The sequence below is a fragment of the Felis catus genome, chromosome B2 (genome assembly GCF_018350175.1).
Source record: "Felis catus isolate Fca126 chromosome B2, F.catus_Fca126_mat1.0, whole genome shotgun sequence".
Classification (NCBI taxonomy): domain Eukaryota; kingdom Metazoa; phylum Chordata; class Mammalia; order Carnivora; family Felidae; genus Felis; species Felis catus.
In genome coordinates, this window is record NC_058372.1 from 125,661,718 (window position 1) to 125,676,810 (window position 15,093).

At 39.8% G+C, this 15,093-nt stretch overlaps 1 protein-coding gene across 1 annotated transcript in view; it reads left to right on the top strand.

Annotated features, from left to right (window-relative positions):
• The window catches only part of LOC123385753, a 34,697-nt gene extending 19,911 nt beyond the window's left edge, over positions 1–14,786 (top strand). The window contains exon 4 of the mRNA XM_045058664.1: positions 13,753–14,786. Within this exon, the coding sequence (XP_044914599.1) occupies positions 13,753–13,982 (230 nt within the window). The 3' untranslated portion in view covers positions 13,983–14,786. The remainder of the gene's footprint in view (positions 1–13,752) is intronic.
• The last annotated feature ends 307 nt before the right edge of the window (positions 14,787–15,093 follow it).

Here is a 15,093-nt window from a genome sequence, read left to right on the forward strand (position 1 = left end):
TTGGGGGACACGGAGAACATTCATTTTTTCAGAGTTGAGCAAAATTGATGATAGAAAGGACAGTAATAATGACAAGACAGGGCCTGAGTTTTTTGGGCCAACTTTTACTGTGTTCCCTTCCCCTCCCTTTTATCTTCTGCTCTGAGTGGGAGTCTTAGAATATATGTCATTAAAGTTCATTGAATTTGAAGTGCATATATGAAAAGGGGAGAAAAGAGTCACAAAGAGTTCTGCGTCGCCAAAAGAGAGACACATTCCCAGAGCGTCACTGCTTGGGAGGGCTTCCTTTAGACCGAAATTTGAAATTTCAGATTGAGAGTTTTTCTTGATAAGGGGAGAAAACCTTCCAAACTGAGCCAAAAAATTAAATTGGAACCATCAGAAATATTTAGAGAGACTTCGTTGTTGGTTTCCAAAGTAGGTACGACCTCCCCGGGCCCCTGAAGTTTTTATTAAAATGCTTTTTCAGAACTACCTTTTCAATGCATAACCTGTTGGGCATAAAGAAAATGTTCTCATTGTTATCAAATACTGAAGCACCTTGAACAAACCCCATCGTTTCTTTAATTTTATTGCCGTTTTGATTGCATGATTATTTATTTCAGCATTAAAGAATATTTCTGCTTTTAAATTCTCAACCGATCAAGCTCACAATGAGTTATTTTAAAACACATTCCAAATATTTTATTTCGCCCAGCTTCATGTTGACAGGTACAATAGTCCCATCTTAGCTTCTGTTCACACAGGAACACATTTTGAAACCCAATTAATAAAAGGTAGAGCTCTGCGAGTCCCGCAGAGCCCAGCACCTGCTGAGCAAACTGTCAAATGTTTGCCACGGTACTTAGAGCTGTATTATGGCAAAATGAAAAAAAAAAAATAAGCATGGGAATGAAATTAAAAACTCACAATGAAATAGTTGATTAAGAAAATTAAGCCATTTAACACAGACCCATGCCTCTGCCTCCTGGAGGAAGCCTTGGGAGGTAGCTGTGAAGCCGAGCCAGTTAAAATGTTTGTCCTCAATGGCGCTGACTGCTTAATTTTATTCACAAAGGACTCCTCTGGCATTCATCTAAATTTTCAGACCCCCTTTCAAATTTATTCATAAGTTTCCTCTTTCCCAGTGACCCCAACATACTTGGTGCTGGGAAAGAGTCTGTCAACAAATGGCAGATCTGCACCTAAACCAGAATGAGGCCTTAGGGGTCCTGAGGCCCAATTTTAGGTATGGACTGGGGCTGGGCTCTCTGTCTCCCTGGGCCAGACATTTTAATTGCTGGATTTTTTTTTTTTTTCTCATGTTTAAGGGAGGAGGGGGAGGAGAGTGTGATAAGGGAAGCTTGGAAGGAATAGTGATGAATAGACCTGGGTCAACATTTTCCTCCTCTGGCTGGGCTTTGCGTTAAGGATTCTTAACGTTCTCCTGAGCAAAATCAGTGCCTATTTCTGTCTTTTAAATGCTTCATATTATAAACTTGGTCAAATTCATCTTTTTCAGGTTGATTTCCGGGAAGCTGAGAGCCTCTTTTGAGGTTGTTCAGCAAGTTACATCAGCAGAACGCTCCTAAACCATGACGATATTCTTAGGTGTGGACCAGGATGAGTTTTATGAGGCATGTTTATAGTGTCTTTCAATCTGGATGAGCTTCACATCAACTGCTATTCAGTAAAAGCAGTTCTACCGATATCTGTACAACGAGTTCCACAAATGTAATTTCTCCTGGTCTGGCTACGTTTGGGTATAGTTTTGAGAGTATCTGCCCAAATGGAAGGACCGCTCTACCAATTAAGTTGGGCTAGTTGGTGTTGTGATGACAAATAATCAACCGGGAAGTCTTAGCGGCCTAAAATTCCAGTGTTTATTTCTTGTCCATGCTATATACTCATCATAGTTTGACAAAAGAGTAATGCGCACGGTAGTCACTCAGGAACCCAAGTGATTATTGGCTCCATGCTTTCGTGATCACAGAGACTGGGGAAAAAAACACAGCAAACCACACACTGACTCTTAAAACTGCCCAAAAGCCGTGTTACGTCTACTGACATTTTACTAGCTGAAGCAAGTCGGCTGTGGAGCCAGGCCAGTCTTCTATAGGATGGGGAAGTATAACCTTCCCGTAGGGATGTGCATGGAATATTGTGAACAACAGTACAAGTCATGACAACCGTGCATCCTTAACAAAAAACTCTAAGGAATGATTTTCTCAGCTGACACTTCCCGAGATCTTGGGTGACAAAAGCCTCTAAATTGTCTTATTTCCCACTGACTCCTTGAAATGCAGTATTCTCTCCTGGCAGTTAAAAAGGAGAACTGTCTGCTTTCAAGAGCAGACCAGCTGGAGGTAGAATCGATATTGTACCCTGAAAACACAGCAACCTCTCAAGACCCCATGCCAGAATACTCTCCATAACTAATATTTGTATTGTTTTGACAACATGTACCTTGCTTTTTTTCCTTTTCTAGTTACAACATATAGGCAACTGACATATATACAAGCACATGCAGATTTAATGATGGTGTCTTTTATGATCACCTTGACCATTCTTTTGTGACTCCTCCCATCAAAAACATTCAGTAATTCCCAGTGGCATTCCTAACATATTTGACACCCTGACTGGGTCATTTTTATAACCCCCTTTCCCCAGCTCCACCGTGTGATGAAATGATTTTCATGCAGTAAATAATAATCAACATAGTTTTTTAATCTTTTCAAACAACAAATAAGATGGATGGTTTTAATTTTGAAGATTTCTCAGCTTCATAGAATATTTTATGTATGAACTAAAATTCGCACTTTTTCAGGCAAAAATATTACACTTGTATTTTGCATTTATTATAAAAAAATAGAAAACTCCAAGTGATCCCATACAATGACATCAGTGAGGTTGCTCAAGTTCTGATTTTTTTGACTCAACAAGCCCAGCTGTGTCTGCCCAAGGCAAACTCAAAAATTCCCAATTTACTCTTGGATTCATGCAGCTGAGCGTGGGTGTGTTGGGGGCTAACCGTATAACTGGGAGTTTGCCGAAATAACTTCCATGTAGAACACAGTGCTTAGTAAAGGATAAATAATTAGAATGTGATCATTGAAACTTTACAGTGTATTTTTATTATTTATTTATTTAAAAAAAAATTTTAACGTTTATTTATTATTGAGAGAGAGAGACAGAGCGTGCGCAAGGGAGGGGCAGAGAGAGAGGGGGAGACATAGAATCCGAAGCAGGCTCCAGGCTCTGAGCTGTCAACACAGAGCCCGACGCGGAGCTCGAACTCACAGACCGTGAGATCATGACCTGAGTTGAAGTCGGACGCTCAACCAACTGAGCCACCCAGGCGCCCCTACGATGTATTTTTAAAACTCAACATTAATGACAGCAATTGTTTAAGAGTAAAATTTACAAATTGTTTTTTTTTTTTTTTTTTTTTTTAAGAGGAGGGGTATTTGATCACTTCCCTGTTTAGAATTTTAGGCACAAGGTGATGATTACAATCAGAATGACTGGATTTTATTGTTTTTCAAAATAATCTTTACAAGGGATCCCCACCCCACACACCTACTGCCCTTACCTGGAGCTACTCTTAACACCTCCATATTTAGTCAGCCACTGGTAACTCCCCATTGTTGACATAATTGGATGCAAAGTGATGACCGGTAACAAAGTTCTCCACCAATGGCCTCAACGTCTTTTTAGCCTACCCCTCTACATCTCCTCTCTTATGAAAGGAAGGAATCACCATCATCTAGAATAGTGGAAATATTCTGTTTCCTGATCCCTCCTCCTTTTTTATTTTATTTCTTTAATACGTCTCTGTATTTGTTCATAATTCTCCCTCTGACAACCTAAGTATAAAAAGCCCAGGCTTTAGAGCTAGAATTTTCTGGGTTTAAATTTGCTCTCTGTAGTTTATAAATTGTGGGATCTTGGGCAAATTATGGAACCTATCCAGGCCTTAGCCTCCTCACCTGGAAAAATAGTGACAAAAGCCCTGTTTACACATAGCAAGATGTGATGAGATGAAAGCCTAAAATATAATGAGATTGTCTGTCACAATAACTATCATTCTATCTTTTATCTCCGTTGCTAAATTCCACATATCTGATACTTACAGAGCTTTGTTCAAAATAGGCTCTCATGGGGGCAACTGGGTGGCTTGGGAGGTTGAGCATCTGACTCCTGATTTCAGCTCATGTCTGATCCAGGGTTTCATGAGATCGAGCCCTGTGTTGGGCTCCTTGCTGACAGCACAGAGCCTCCTTGGGATTCTCTCTCTCTCTGCCCCTTCCCTGTTTGCATGCACATGCTGTCTCTGTCTCTCTTTCAAAATAAATAAATAAACTAAAAAAAAAAAAAATAGGCCCTCCTATCAATTGAAATGAATTGATTAAACCTTTTTAAAGAAAATTTTTCCCCTTGTATTCGTATTTTCTGAGGTTGCCACAACAAAATATATTGTTTAAGTGATTAAAAAAAACAGTTAAGAGTATTTCTTAGACTGAATAGAAGACAAAATTCCAAAATAAACTTCAGAGAGCTGAAGCAGGGAGAATGGGCAGGAAAACGGAGCCCTGAAGAGGTCTACCCATGTAATAGGGGCCGGCCACCTGGGTGGGAGCAGGCACCTTAGCTGACACTGAGCCTCAAAGCTCTACCTTTCCCCGGCTCCATCAGAAGGTATGCTCCTGGGGAAGGAAGAACAAGTGACATTTCAAGAATTGTCCCCACGTTACTTGAGGAATATAAAAGGCAATGATATTTAAATGGGATTTAATTATATAGCCATGTACCTAGATCGTTTCCAGGGGGGGAGAAGGGACACCGAACCACGGGATGATAGATACACCGTAGAGGCTCGTGCTCTAATCCTTTCTATAATTACCTCAGCTATGAGCCTTAAGCATTAACATGAGAAGACAATCTCGGATATTTCTCGGTTGGCCTTAGTTCCTCTTCTTCAGCTGTCAAGACCTCTCTGGTTTGGAACAAACACCACGACAAAACGGGGAGGCAGCGCATAGCTGGGAACCATAACCACCCGGGAATCTGCGTGAGGTGTCCATTTCACCTTCAGAAACATCTTAGCATTTTGAGCGGCTCAGAGGTCAGGAATGCTGTTGTCATCAGGGTGAGGGCTGCGTCCTGAATAAATACCAAGTTAGAAGGAAGATGACTCAGCCCTCAGAGCTGCCTAAACCTCATACTCCTCTGATATTTTAAGCAACAGAGAGTGGTAAGCAGCTGTTAGATATCTTTGCTTCTTTGTTCAGGCAAAGCTTAGCCTGTTCCATTTGGGAAGAAAATATTCATAATTTCCAGCCCATTTTAAGTTCTCTTTTCTTAGAATTGTTATTGCACACATAGCCTGGACCATACAACTTAGTTTTCTGTAGTTCCGTCTCATTTTCTAATTACTTCCTGGTCCCAAGTGGGTACTGGGATTGTTGCAGGAAGAGAATCTACCTTGCATTCTTCTTATAGTCTCTCTAAACTTAAAGATTTAGGGCTGGGTGCATAGGAGGTCGTGCATACAATACTCAAATGAGCAAGTTACTTCTACATTCATTCTTTCCTTTGAACTTTACCACACCCCCATAGAGTAATTGTTATTATCTCTATTTCCTAGGCCAGGAAACTAAGGTTTGGAGAGATTAAGTACTCTGCCAGAGATCATATAACTAGTAATTTGCAGTACCTGAGTGTACATATTTTTTCTGAAAATATATTTACATAATATAAATTCTGCAAATTTATTATAAATTCCATCTTAAATTTTATGTAATGAGACCTTAATTAAATATATGTTAAACATATATTTAACTTCCTCAAGGTAATGGCTTCCCGTCGCTCACCTTTTTTCCTCTGGCTCTGGGACCAGAACACCTTTTGAAATGTGTAAAGCTGTAGGTCTAGAACGTAATTATTTACACACACACACACAAGTTTATGTGTGCATATGTAAAAAGAAATGGCACAGGAAAATTCCCAACTAATAAGCAAACACAAATTCATTTGTATTTTTGGTTAATATGTTTGTAGTAGATGCTCAGAGAATTCACAGTGTTCTGGGGGCATTATTATTTATCTTAAAGGTAAGGAAGAATCAACAATTGTCTGTGGTTAAAGCAGGCAAAAATGATATAAATAGTTGAAAGAGACTCATTTCAGTCAAAAGGTATTTATGAGCACCTGTATTTTCTGTCACGGCCAGAGAGTGGTTTTGAACACAAAATTGGGGAAGGTCAGACACCCTGGACGTTCAATCCAGATAACCCAGTTTTATACACCAAAATGACTCAGGAGGACCTGGAGAGCTACCTAGCTTTTTCATTCTGGTCTCGTGCTGCGAATGGACAGCAACTCTGAGATTGACGGAAGACGCTTGCCTCAATGATTGTGTTATGATTCATAGATTCCTGGTACATAACGTACTTGAGTATTTTGCCTTTAGAGGCTTCCTCTTTCAGTTCTTGCTAGGCTAGAGTAAATAAACATCCTATTTATATCAACAAAGTAATAATTTAAGCAAATTAAATGTTAAAGCCTATTAAAATTGTTAAAGAACTTGAGTTTCAGTATGGGTAAGTGCAAGCACAGCAATTTAGTCTTTATTTGAGAGATTATTGAGTATGATGTGCAAACATTTTACGCTACTCGTGTAATTAATGTCCTCGGCAATTTACCACACCTTTTGCTTTATTTGTGAAAATTGTAAAGGATTAACTGTACAGAGATGCTTGAAGAAGTTGACTTAATGGATCACCAAAGTCAGGGAAGAGTGGTCCAGGGAGGGGTGGGGGATAAGAGAACACGCAGAAGATCGTTAATGTAGCTACAGAGAAATCTCTATTTCTGTCTCCTGGTTTGATCTCTCCAGCCTACGCCCTATGCACTAACCTAGAATAGATCACTGTGCTGCTCTGTTAAGGATAATGTACGGACATTTAGATTGATGATTACTGCTGCATTCAAGGTTCTGTAAATAATGATAACATTACTGTCTGGCACATTATATAAGATCACCTAAATTATAAGTAGAAGATGTATCATGTCATGATCACGTCTAATATATGTAATTTACAGGCTTAATTTTCACTGTCATAAGTGTCTGTTGAAGAGGGCAAGAGAAATCACTCTTACCCAGAAAAATATGGGAAGGAAGCCTCTGTCTTTTTCTAAATCTGGAGTTTAAGAATTGTGCAATCGAAAGGAAAATCCCTCTCAAGGGGAAAAACAAAATCATTTACAATCACCCCCTCCCACTAGATTTCATCAAGCACATTTGGTGAACTTAGCATGTATTGGACATGATGCTGAGCACGGCGGCCTGGTGGAAGGAGGTGGAAAAAAAGTGTTGGACATCTGCCTTGCTTTCGCTAATACCACTAACTCATTGAGGAAAGTGTGACAGTCTGCCTTTTAGTTTTGGTTAGGGAGTATCCTGAAGTGTTATTAAAAATTCTCGTATTCAGTTTTCCTTTTGTCCTCTGAGTTTTAGGCATTTTGTTGTTGTTTTTCACTGAGAGCCTATTTAGCTAATTGTACCCTTTCTCTCAGTGATGATTATTCATTTTTCAAATATTTCTTCCTCTCCCCAAATAGCTTTATCATTTCTTATCTCATCTGTCTTCTCTTTTTTATAGTTTTGCTGTTTTTCTTTACATAACAACTTTGAATTCCATCTACCAAGGTTTTTTCCATCTGTTATAATTTTGTAAGTTGGTCCACAAACCTACCACCGTCATTACCTCCTGGTGCGTGGAGTTATTTCCAGTTCATAGCTTTTCACACATCCAGAAACGGCCGTCCTTTTGTTTTGTTCTTTAGTCCATTCCTCTATAGCTGTTCTTTCACAAGTGACCATTAAGCATCCAGTGTATTAGATTGAACTTTATGAAATTGATATTTATGTAGGTCAAAAACTGCCAAATATCAGCAATTGCAAGTGGTTCAACCAAATTTGTCTTTTCAATACACATTTGTCATTAATTATATGCATATAATTGAAAAATATACAACGTTTTGTGTCTATGTGCGTATCTATTCCTTGATTAAATGAGTAGTACCAACCTGTATCAAATACAGAGTCCATATAAACAGGGGACTCTTCCTGGCCTCTGTATTCTCTTCCACTGGTGTTTGCTGCTACCCAGTTGTCATGAGAGACCATGACTTTGCTTCTTCCCCTTGTATTGTTTGGGTCTTTATAGTATTTTCAATCAGTAGATTTTAGCTAATATTAGTAGATCTGCTAATATTTTAATAATATTTTAATATTAATTTATTATTTATATTTAATATTATTAATCTAATTAATTAATTTAATATTTTAATAATTATTCTCCTGTTCGCCTTCTCTTAGTCTACTCTATTGGCCTTTGGATTTCCCCAACATTAATTTCAGATCGTACGTTGCGTTTTTATGTTGACTAATATCATTTTCATAGCCCAGATCTCTGTCATGTTTTCTCATTGTTCCTTGCTGACCGAAATCTCGTTCTTGATTCATGGATGCAATATCTTCTCTTACCTCTTTAAAAGTGATAATAGCTTTATTTCTTTGTTTAGTTTTCTTCTCCTTTAAAGTCTCTTTTTCCTCCCACTTCCTTCTCATCTCACTCATCCTCAATGCCTGGTCGTATTTAAGAGTGATGTTTTGCCAAGATGACTGGAGGCTCTGTGTTCATGGTTGGAACTTGTCAGCTGTGGGCTTTATTGTCACCTAAACTGGCTGTCTTATGAGGCAAACTGCAACATCAGTATCTTAATGCCGCTCCTCTTTATCAGTTTTCCCAGAGACAAATCTTCCAATTTCCAGCTGCAAGGTTCTAAGGCTGGGCTATTAACATCCCTCATTAAGTGGAGAGAGGGATGGAGATCTCAAATTCAGTACGTAAACCTTTCGTTAATTCCACAATATGCAGCATGCCATTTCTTTTCTCCACTGGACTTGGTGCTCCCAAAGACAGGGAATTTTTGTTCTACTGTCTCTAGAGAGTCAGCTTCCGATTCCGCTGTTGGGTGGGGTAAGGATTTTTACACAGAATGGAGGGGGGCATATAGACATCTGTTTCACAAACAGTCTTAATCAGTCATCTTTTGTTTTTGTTCGGTTCCACTTTCACCCTCACTTTTAGGGATGCAGGTGCTGAAAATATCTGAGTGTAAGGGAGGTTTTGCGAGACAAATGAAAGTTTCTCAGATTTCTCTGCTACCAGTTTAGGATTCTCTTTTTTAGTTTGCTAAGCCATTTAATACTTATTCTTCTGTTTTTCATCATCTGAAGTTTTATTGCTATTCTTTCATCCTCTGTGCTCTTTGTCTTTATAGATTTATGCCTCAAAAGATCCCTTCACCATTGTTTTATGGGGTTTATGGAAGGGCTGGATAAAAGGCACACATCCAATCCCCCATCTTTAACTGGCATTCCCTGCTGTTATCTTTTATTATTTCCTTCTTGCTTCCTTGGTTTACTTGGTCACTCTTTTACCAGCGCTTTGAGTAATCACTTACCTCGTGTATTTAAATCTTTCTTGGTTTCCAATAAATGTATTTAAAATGAAAACTCTTCTCTCAGTACTCCTTTACTTCCAGAATTTGACCTGTAAACATTCATTGTTATTTCACTGTAAATGTTCACAATTTTTTTCTTGTCTTTTTCTTCACATTACATTTACATTGCATTTTTGGGTGGAATGCTCTATAGTTTACAGTTACATGGGATTTTGACAGTTGTCACTTGCTAATTTTTTTTTTATTTTATTTTACTGCATCATGATTAGATCAAAAGGTCCATATGATATTGATTTTTTTTTTTTGGAATTTATTACAGCCATTTGGTGGTCTGTTTCATGACAGGTTTTTTGGGTCGTCCATGAATATCTGGGGGAAAAATGTGTCCTCTCTGTGGAGTGAAAAGATTTCCAGAAAGCTATACATCAAATGTATTGATCCTCATCTTTTTTACTCTGTACAGCTCCTTGGTCCTCCTTCATGGTTCTTCTATCCTCCTGCAAATTTAAAAATCCCCCTTTCTTGTCTACCATCTGCAGGATTACAGAAAGAGCCAGCAACTGCTGGAAATTATAATAGTTCTCCATGCTGTGAGTTTTCTTGACCTTTCTTCCATTTTATTAATACAATGCGATTTTGGCTATTTGTATTTTTCCGTTTAGCTGTTTGTACAGGAGGCCTCTGTTCTTTGTTTATTCCTTATATTGTCTATTCTTATGTTTTCAGAGTGCCCTCAGTTTCATGAAGAAGTAGTACCTGAGAGTTGATCCTACCAGTATTTTAGAATTAAATTAGATTTAGAGTTCATCTTGTCCAGATGAGTCTTACATTCTAAGATCAAATAAATAATTACAGAGAGGTAGGGGTTTTAAAGAGACTCACATCAAATATTTTAATTTTATTTTAAAAAATTTTTTTCAACGTTTTTTTATTTATTATTTTTGGGACAGAGAGAGACAGAGCATGAACGGGGGAGGGGCAGAGAGAGAGGGAGACACAGAATCGGAAACAGGCTCCAGGCTCTGAGCCATCAGCCCAGAGCCCGACGCAGGGCTCGAACCCACGGACCACGAGATCGTGACCTGGCTGAAGTCGGACGCTTAACCGACTGCGCCACCCAGGCGCCCCCAAATATTTTAATTTTACAAGTAGAAAAACTGAGGCCTAGAGAAGTTCAGTAACTTTTACACTGGTTAATCTACAACTGGTTAATCTAAGTTCTTCTGGTTAGTTTAATTGGACTAGTAACACTTGGCTCAACTTAAAATTGAAGATAAAAAAATGTCTTCATGGACCTAATGATGAAATATGATTATATTTGACAATATTTTAAGCAGTGAGAGGGTTTTAAAAAATGTTTATTTATTTACTTTCAGAGAGAGACAGAGAGCACAAGCAGGGTGGGGGGCAAAGAGAGAAGGAGAGAGAATCCCAAGCAGGCTCCGCACCGTCAGTGCACGGCTCTGTCATACCAACCGTGAGCTCACGACTGGAGCCAAAGTCAAGAGTTGACCGGTGAACCCACTGAGCCACCCAGGTGCCCAACAATGAAAGGATTTTTTATCATAGTTGTGCTAAGTTTCCCAAAAGCAGAATTCTTCTGAATGCCTGATGCATATATCAACCAGTATTGCTGTTAATATGTATCAGGCATATTGTGAGGGTTTCCGATTTGGGGAATGATTAAATATTCTAGCTCTCTCAGAACTTCTGGTTCAGTAGAGAAGGCACAAACATAAGAGAGAAACCCAATAGAGCGGGGCAAGTACTTTAGGAGAAGAAGGCTACAGGTCAGAGATTTTTTTGTAAGGGAGTGTCCACAGCACCGAGGAGGTCAAGGGAGGCTTCACAGAGGAGAGATTATATTCTCCAGCAACTCTGAGTCAACATTGAATCCCTCACTTAAAATGACTATCTCTCCTTTATTATCTGATGAACACCCCCAGGAAATTGAGAGGCTTTTAGTACTTCTAGAGAGCATTGTGAGAGTGGAGGTGTAGCAGAAACTGAGGTTTCAGTGTTGAACTGTGCTTGGTTTTTAGAGAGCCTATGGATCATAGATCTTGTAGAAAATGGGAAACCATTGGAAGGAAATATTTATGTGTGGTACTAGTGATGTCTTAAGTACATTGGGCTATTCAAGAATAGACTGGGTACCATTGTCTGTTGGACATTCACAGGAAGACATTTTATTATAATTAGGCTTAGGGTTGCCATTTCTTTTTATCCATGGCCATTCCTCATCCATGTGCTCTCATTTTGCTAGTAAAGCTATAATTAGAGTGAGCTGACAAGAACCCAAGTCAGGACGAAAATTGAGGCAGCTGATGAAGAACCTGACAGAAATTTAGGGAGTCACTTAAATGTTCTCCGGATTTGTCAGCCTCTCAAATTTCATTCAGATTTTCCTTTATATATCATTTCTTCTCTTGTCTCCCCACTTCCTACCTCCCTCTTTCTTTTCCCTTACTCTCTGTCTTTCTCTCTGCACCATTATTTCCATCCTTCCTTCCTTTCTCTCTGCACCATTATTTCCTTCCTTCCTTCCTTCCTTCTTTCCTTCCTTCCTTCCTTCCTTCCCTGCCTCTTTTTTAATTTCTTTCCTTCTTTTCTTCAACACAGAAACTGCTTCTATATTTTTGTTCCCTTATAGAAGACCTCTTGGGATGACAACGACATATTCTATATCATTACCATTGCTTGATGGTAAACCCTGAACCATCTGGGGCTCATTTCAGGCTGTGACAGAGTCAGTATTCTAAGCATCTAGACTCAGAATTTTTCTTTTTCTTTTTCTTTTTCTTTTTCTTTTTCTTTTTTTTTTTGTATTTCAGTAGGTTATACCTCATGTATCCAACAGGAGGAGAAGTCAGTTTTCAAACAATAAAATCATTATCAACCCGAATAATTGCTTTTCTTAATCACTAAACAAAGTAAATTCTATAAGGAGTAAAACCTTAAAGAGCCCATGGTTTCTCATGTGGGTTCCAAATCACTTGGAGTTGCATTACACGTGTGCATCCAGAATGGCAGTCTTTGGTTTATTCAGTTATCACTCTGTATTCTTCGGTAGTTACATACAAGCGGTAGTGGTGACACGACATGATAATTCATCTGAGTTTCTATCACATTTATATTGCTTTTTGTTTTGGGTTGTTCCAAGTTTGTGTCATAGTTATTTTTTTTTTAATTATAGTTTGCCTCTCTTCTTTGAATTAGTCATATATGTGTAACATTAAAGGGGCAGCAAAAATAGACAGATGCTTAGTTAAGCTCTTACCGAGATCAGAAGAGATGGTCTCTGAATTCTCAGAGTTTAAAATCTCAAGACATGATATGATCAATACTTACTACAGGCAGATTATGATAATGGTCATAAAATACATATTTAAAAAATGGTCTAGAAAATCAGAGTGATAAGGACACCTGTAGCTGAGGCACATCAAGAAAGGCTTCCCGGTGGAGGCATTTAGATGACCATTGAACAATGTGTGGGAGTTCAAGGATGTAAGGTGAGGGCGATTAGGGGCAAAGCACACATATAGGGCAAAGGCCTGAGTGTCTGAAGCATGTGACCCAATCAGGGAGGGGACATAGGTCACAGGTAAGGAAGTCCTGAGAGGTAAATCTTGCTCCTGAGAGCACAGGGGACAGAGTCAGAATGGAGACAAACTTAAGGGCAAACTGAGAGCTTATAATTTATTCTACAGGATAATGCTGGGCAATCAACGCATGCTCTGAGCCAAAGAGTAATCAGATGAGAATAATACTTCAGAAAGATAATCTGGTGAGTTGTGTAACAGGGACTGGAAGGGGAATGTGACTGGAAATTGGGGAGGGGCAGGGAGAAAACAAATGTGATGAGGGTGGTGATAGAAAGGAGTTGGAGGGAGGTGGTCGGGTGATGGCAAGAGACTCCCTGGATTTGGCCATTGATTTGAGGAAGGAGCAAAGGAGCAGAAGTTAAAAAACAAAACAAAACAAAACAAAACAAAACAAAACAACAACGAAAAGGAAAGACAGACCCCTCCCTCAGTGTTTCTGCTGGGGCGTGACTGGTAGCAATGGTGGCTCCCCAGGAAGAACAAAAAAGTTTGGGGAGGAGCTTTTGGGGCAGGGGTGAGGGTTGTGGATGGCAGTTACGAGGTTGTTTTACATCTAAACTAAATGCCGCATATGTCAGCTTAAACCACTGGACAAATAAGGGATTTAACACCTGACCTTTTGTTCTTCATGCAGCCTATGGGATGGTGCTGCCTTTTGCTCACAGCCTCGATTTTATGAGCGTGTCCTCATTGAAAAGTCCCCGGGGCCCCTCTGGCAGTTGTCGCGATATTAGAATCTCCCGAGCTGGAAAACAACAGCGACAGCACCGCGGCAGTAACGTGGACAGCAATCAGGACAACGGTGACCAGCAAAGCCAGCAAGGGCAGAGATTTTGCAGGCTTACGGTGCTCACCATCGCATGAAACGCTACTCATTATATTGCTTCCCGCTCGGTGACTCCGCGCCAAACTCCAGCCTGCCCAGGGTCAGGGCTTGCTGGGGTTGCCGCTGCTCCATTGTGTGTGCTGCACTGGGATCAAAGCATTCTTTCCCCTTCCTCATCTACCTCTTCTCCCTACTGCTTGTCTGCCTTCTCCTGCAGGGGGTCAGGCTGGCCACATTTGCACGTCTCAGTGCATAGCCCTTTTATACAAAGTTTTCTTTGTTAATCAGGAGAAGTAAATGCAAATCCTCTCGATGGACAATGAACTGCTTTGAGAAGAAGGTGTGACAGTGATATAATGACCTGGTGAATTTTCAGGCAAGGGAAATCAAAATATCTTGGTTTTATTTTCCAGAGATTAGTATGTGAGGTGTGTGTGTGTGTGTGTGCGCGTGTGTGCGTGTGCGTGTGTTTGTGGGTGGGGAGATGTGTGTCTTTTTGCCCACATTCTTGCTCTGGCAAACAATGTCCCCATGTAATAGAGTTCTTGAAATCTCTCCTTTTCCACGGTCATCTTTGAATTCTCCTTCGGATTTGAGTGTCAGAGCCAGAAGATTTTGTTTTTGTTGCAACTGCGGGATATGTCATCTGTGTGCCTTCAGTCTGCTCGATGAGCCTTAATACCTCACCTCCGTGTGTCCCTCTGGAAGTCCTTGGCCAGGGTTGGGAGGGGTACACGGGCCACCTTCCTGTCATTAGTCATGAAACCAGATTGAACTGAGACATAAGCACTGCCCTCCATCATGTTTCTCTGCAAGATATTAATAAAAACACAGTGGCCGTACATTCTATTTTTCACTTTTACCTGTCACTGCCTCTTGCACCAATCAAGCAAACAGTTGGTAATCATTTACTTGAAGTACGGGTAAGTTTGAAAGTGGTGTTTTGAAGAGCCCGGCAATCTTTGGGTCTAGCTTACCCTTGAAGATCTTCTTGGGGGACATACCAGGTAGTTATTAAGCATCTAAGAAAAAAGTTGGAAGATGAAGAGGTCCGTGTTATGTTTTATTTAATATTCTTTTTCTTTTGTTAGGATAGTAGAATCAAGATGAGGGTTGCTTTATTTGACCTCCTCTCCATGGGAATAATAA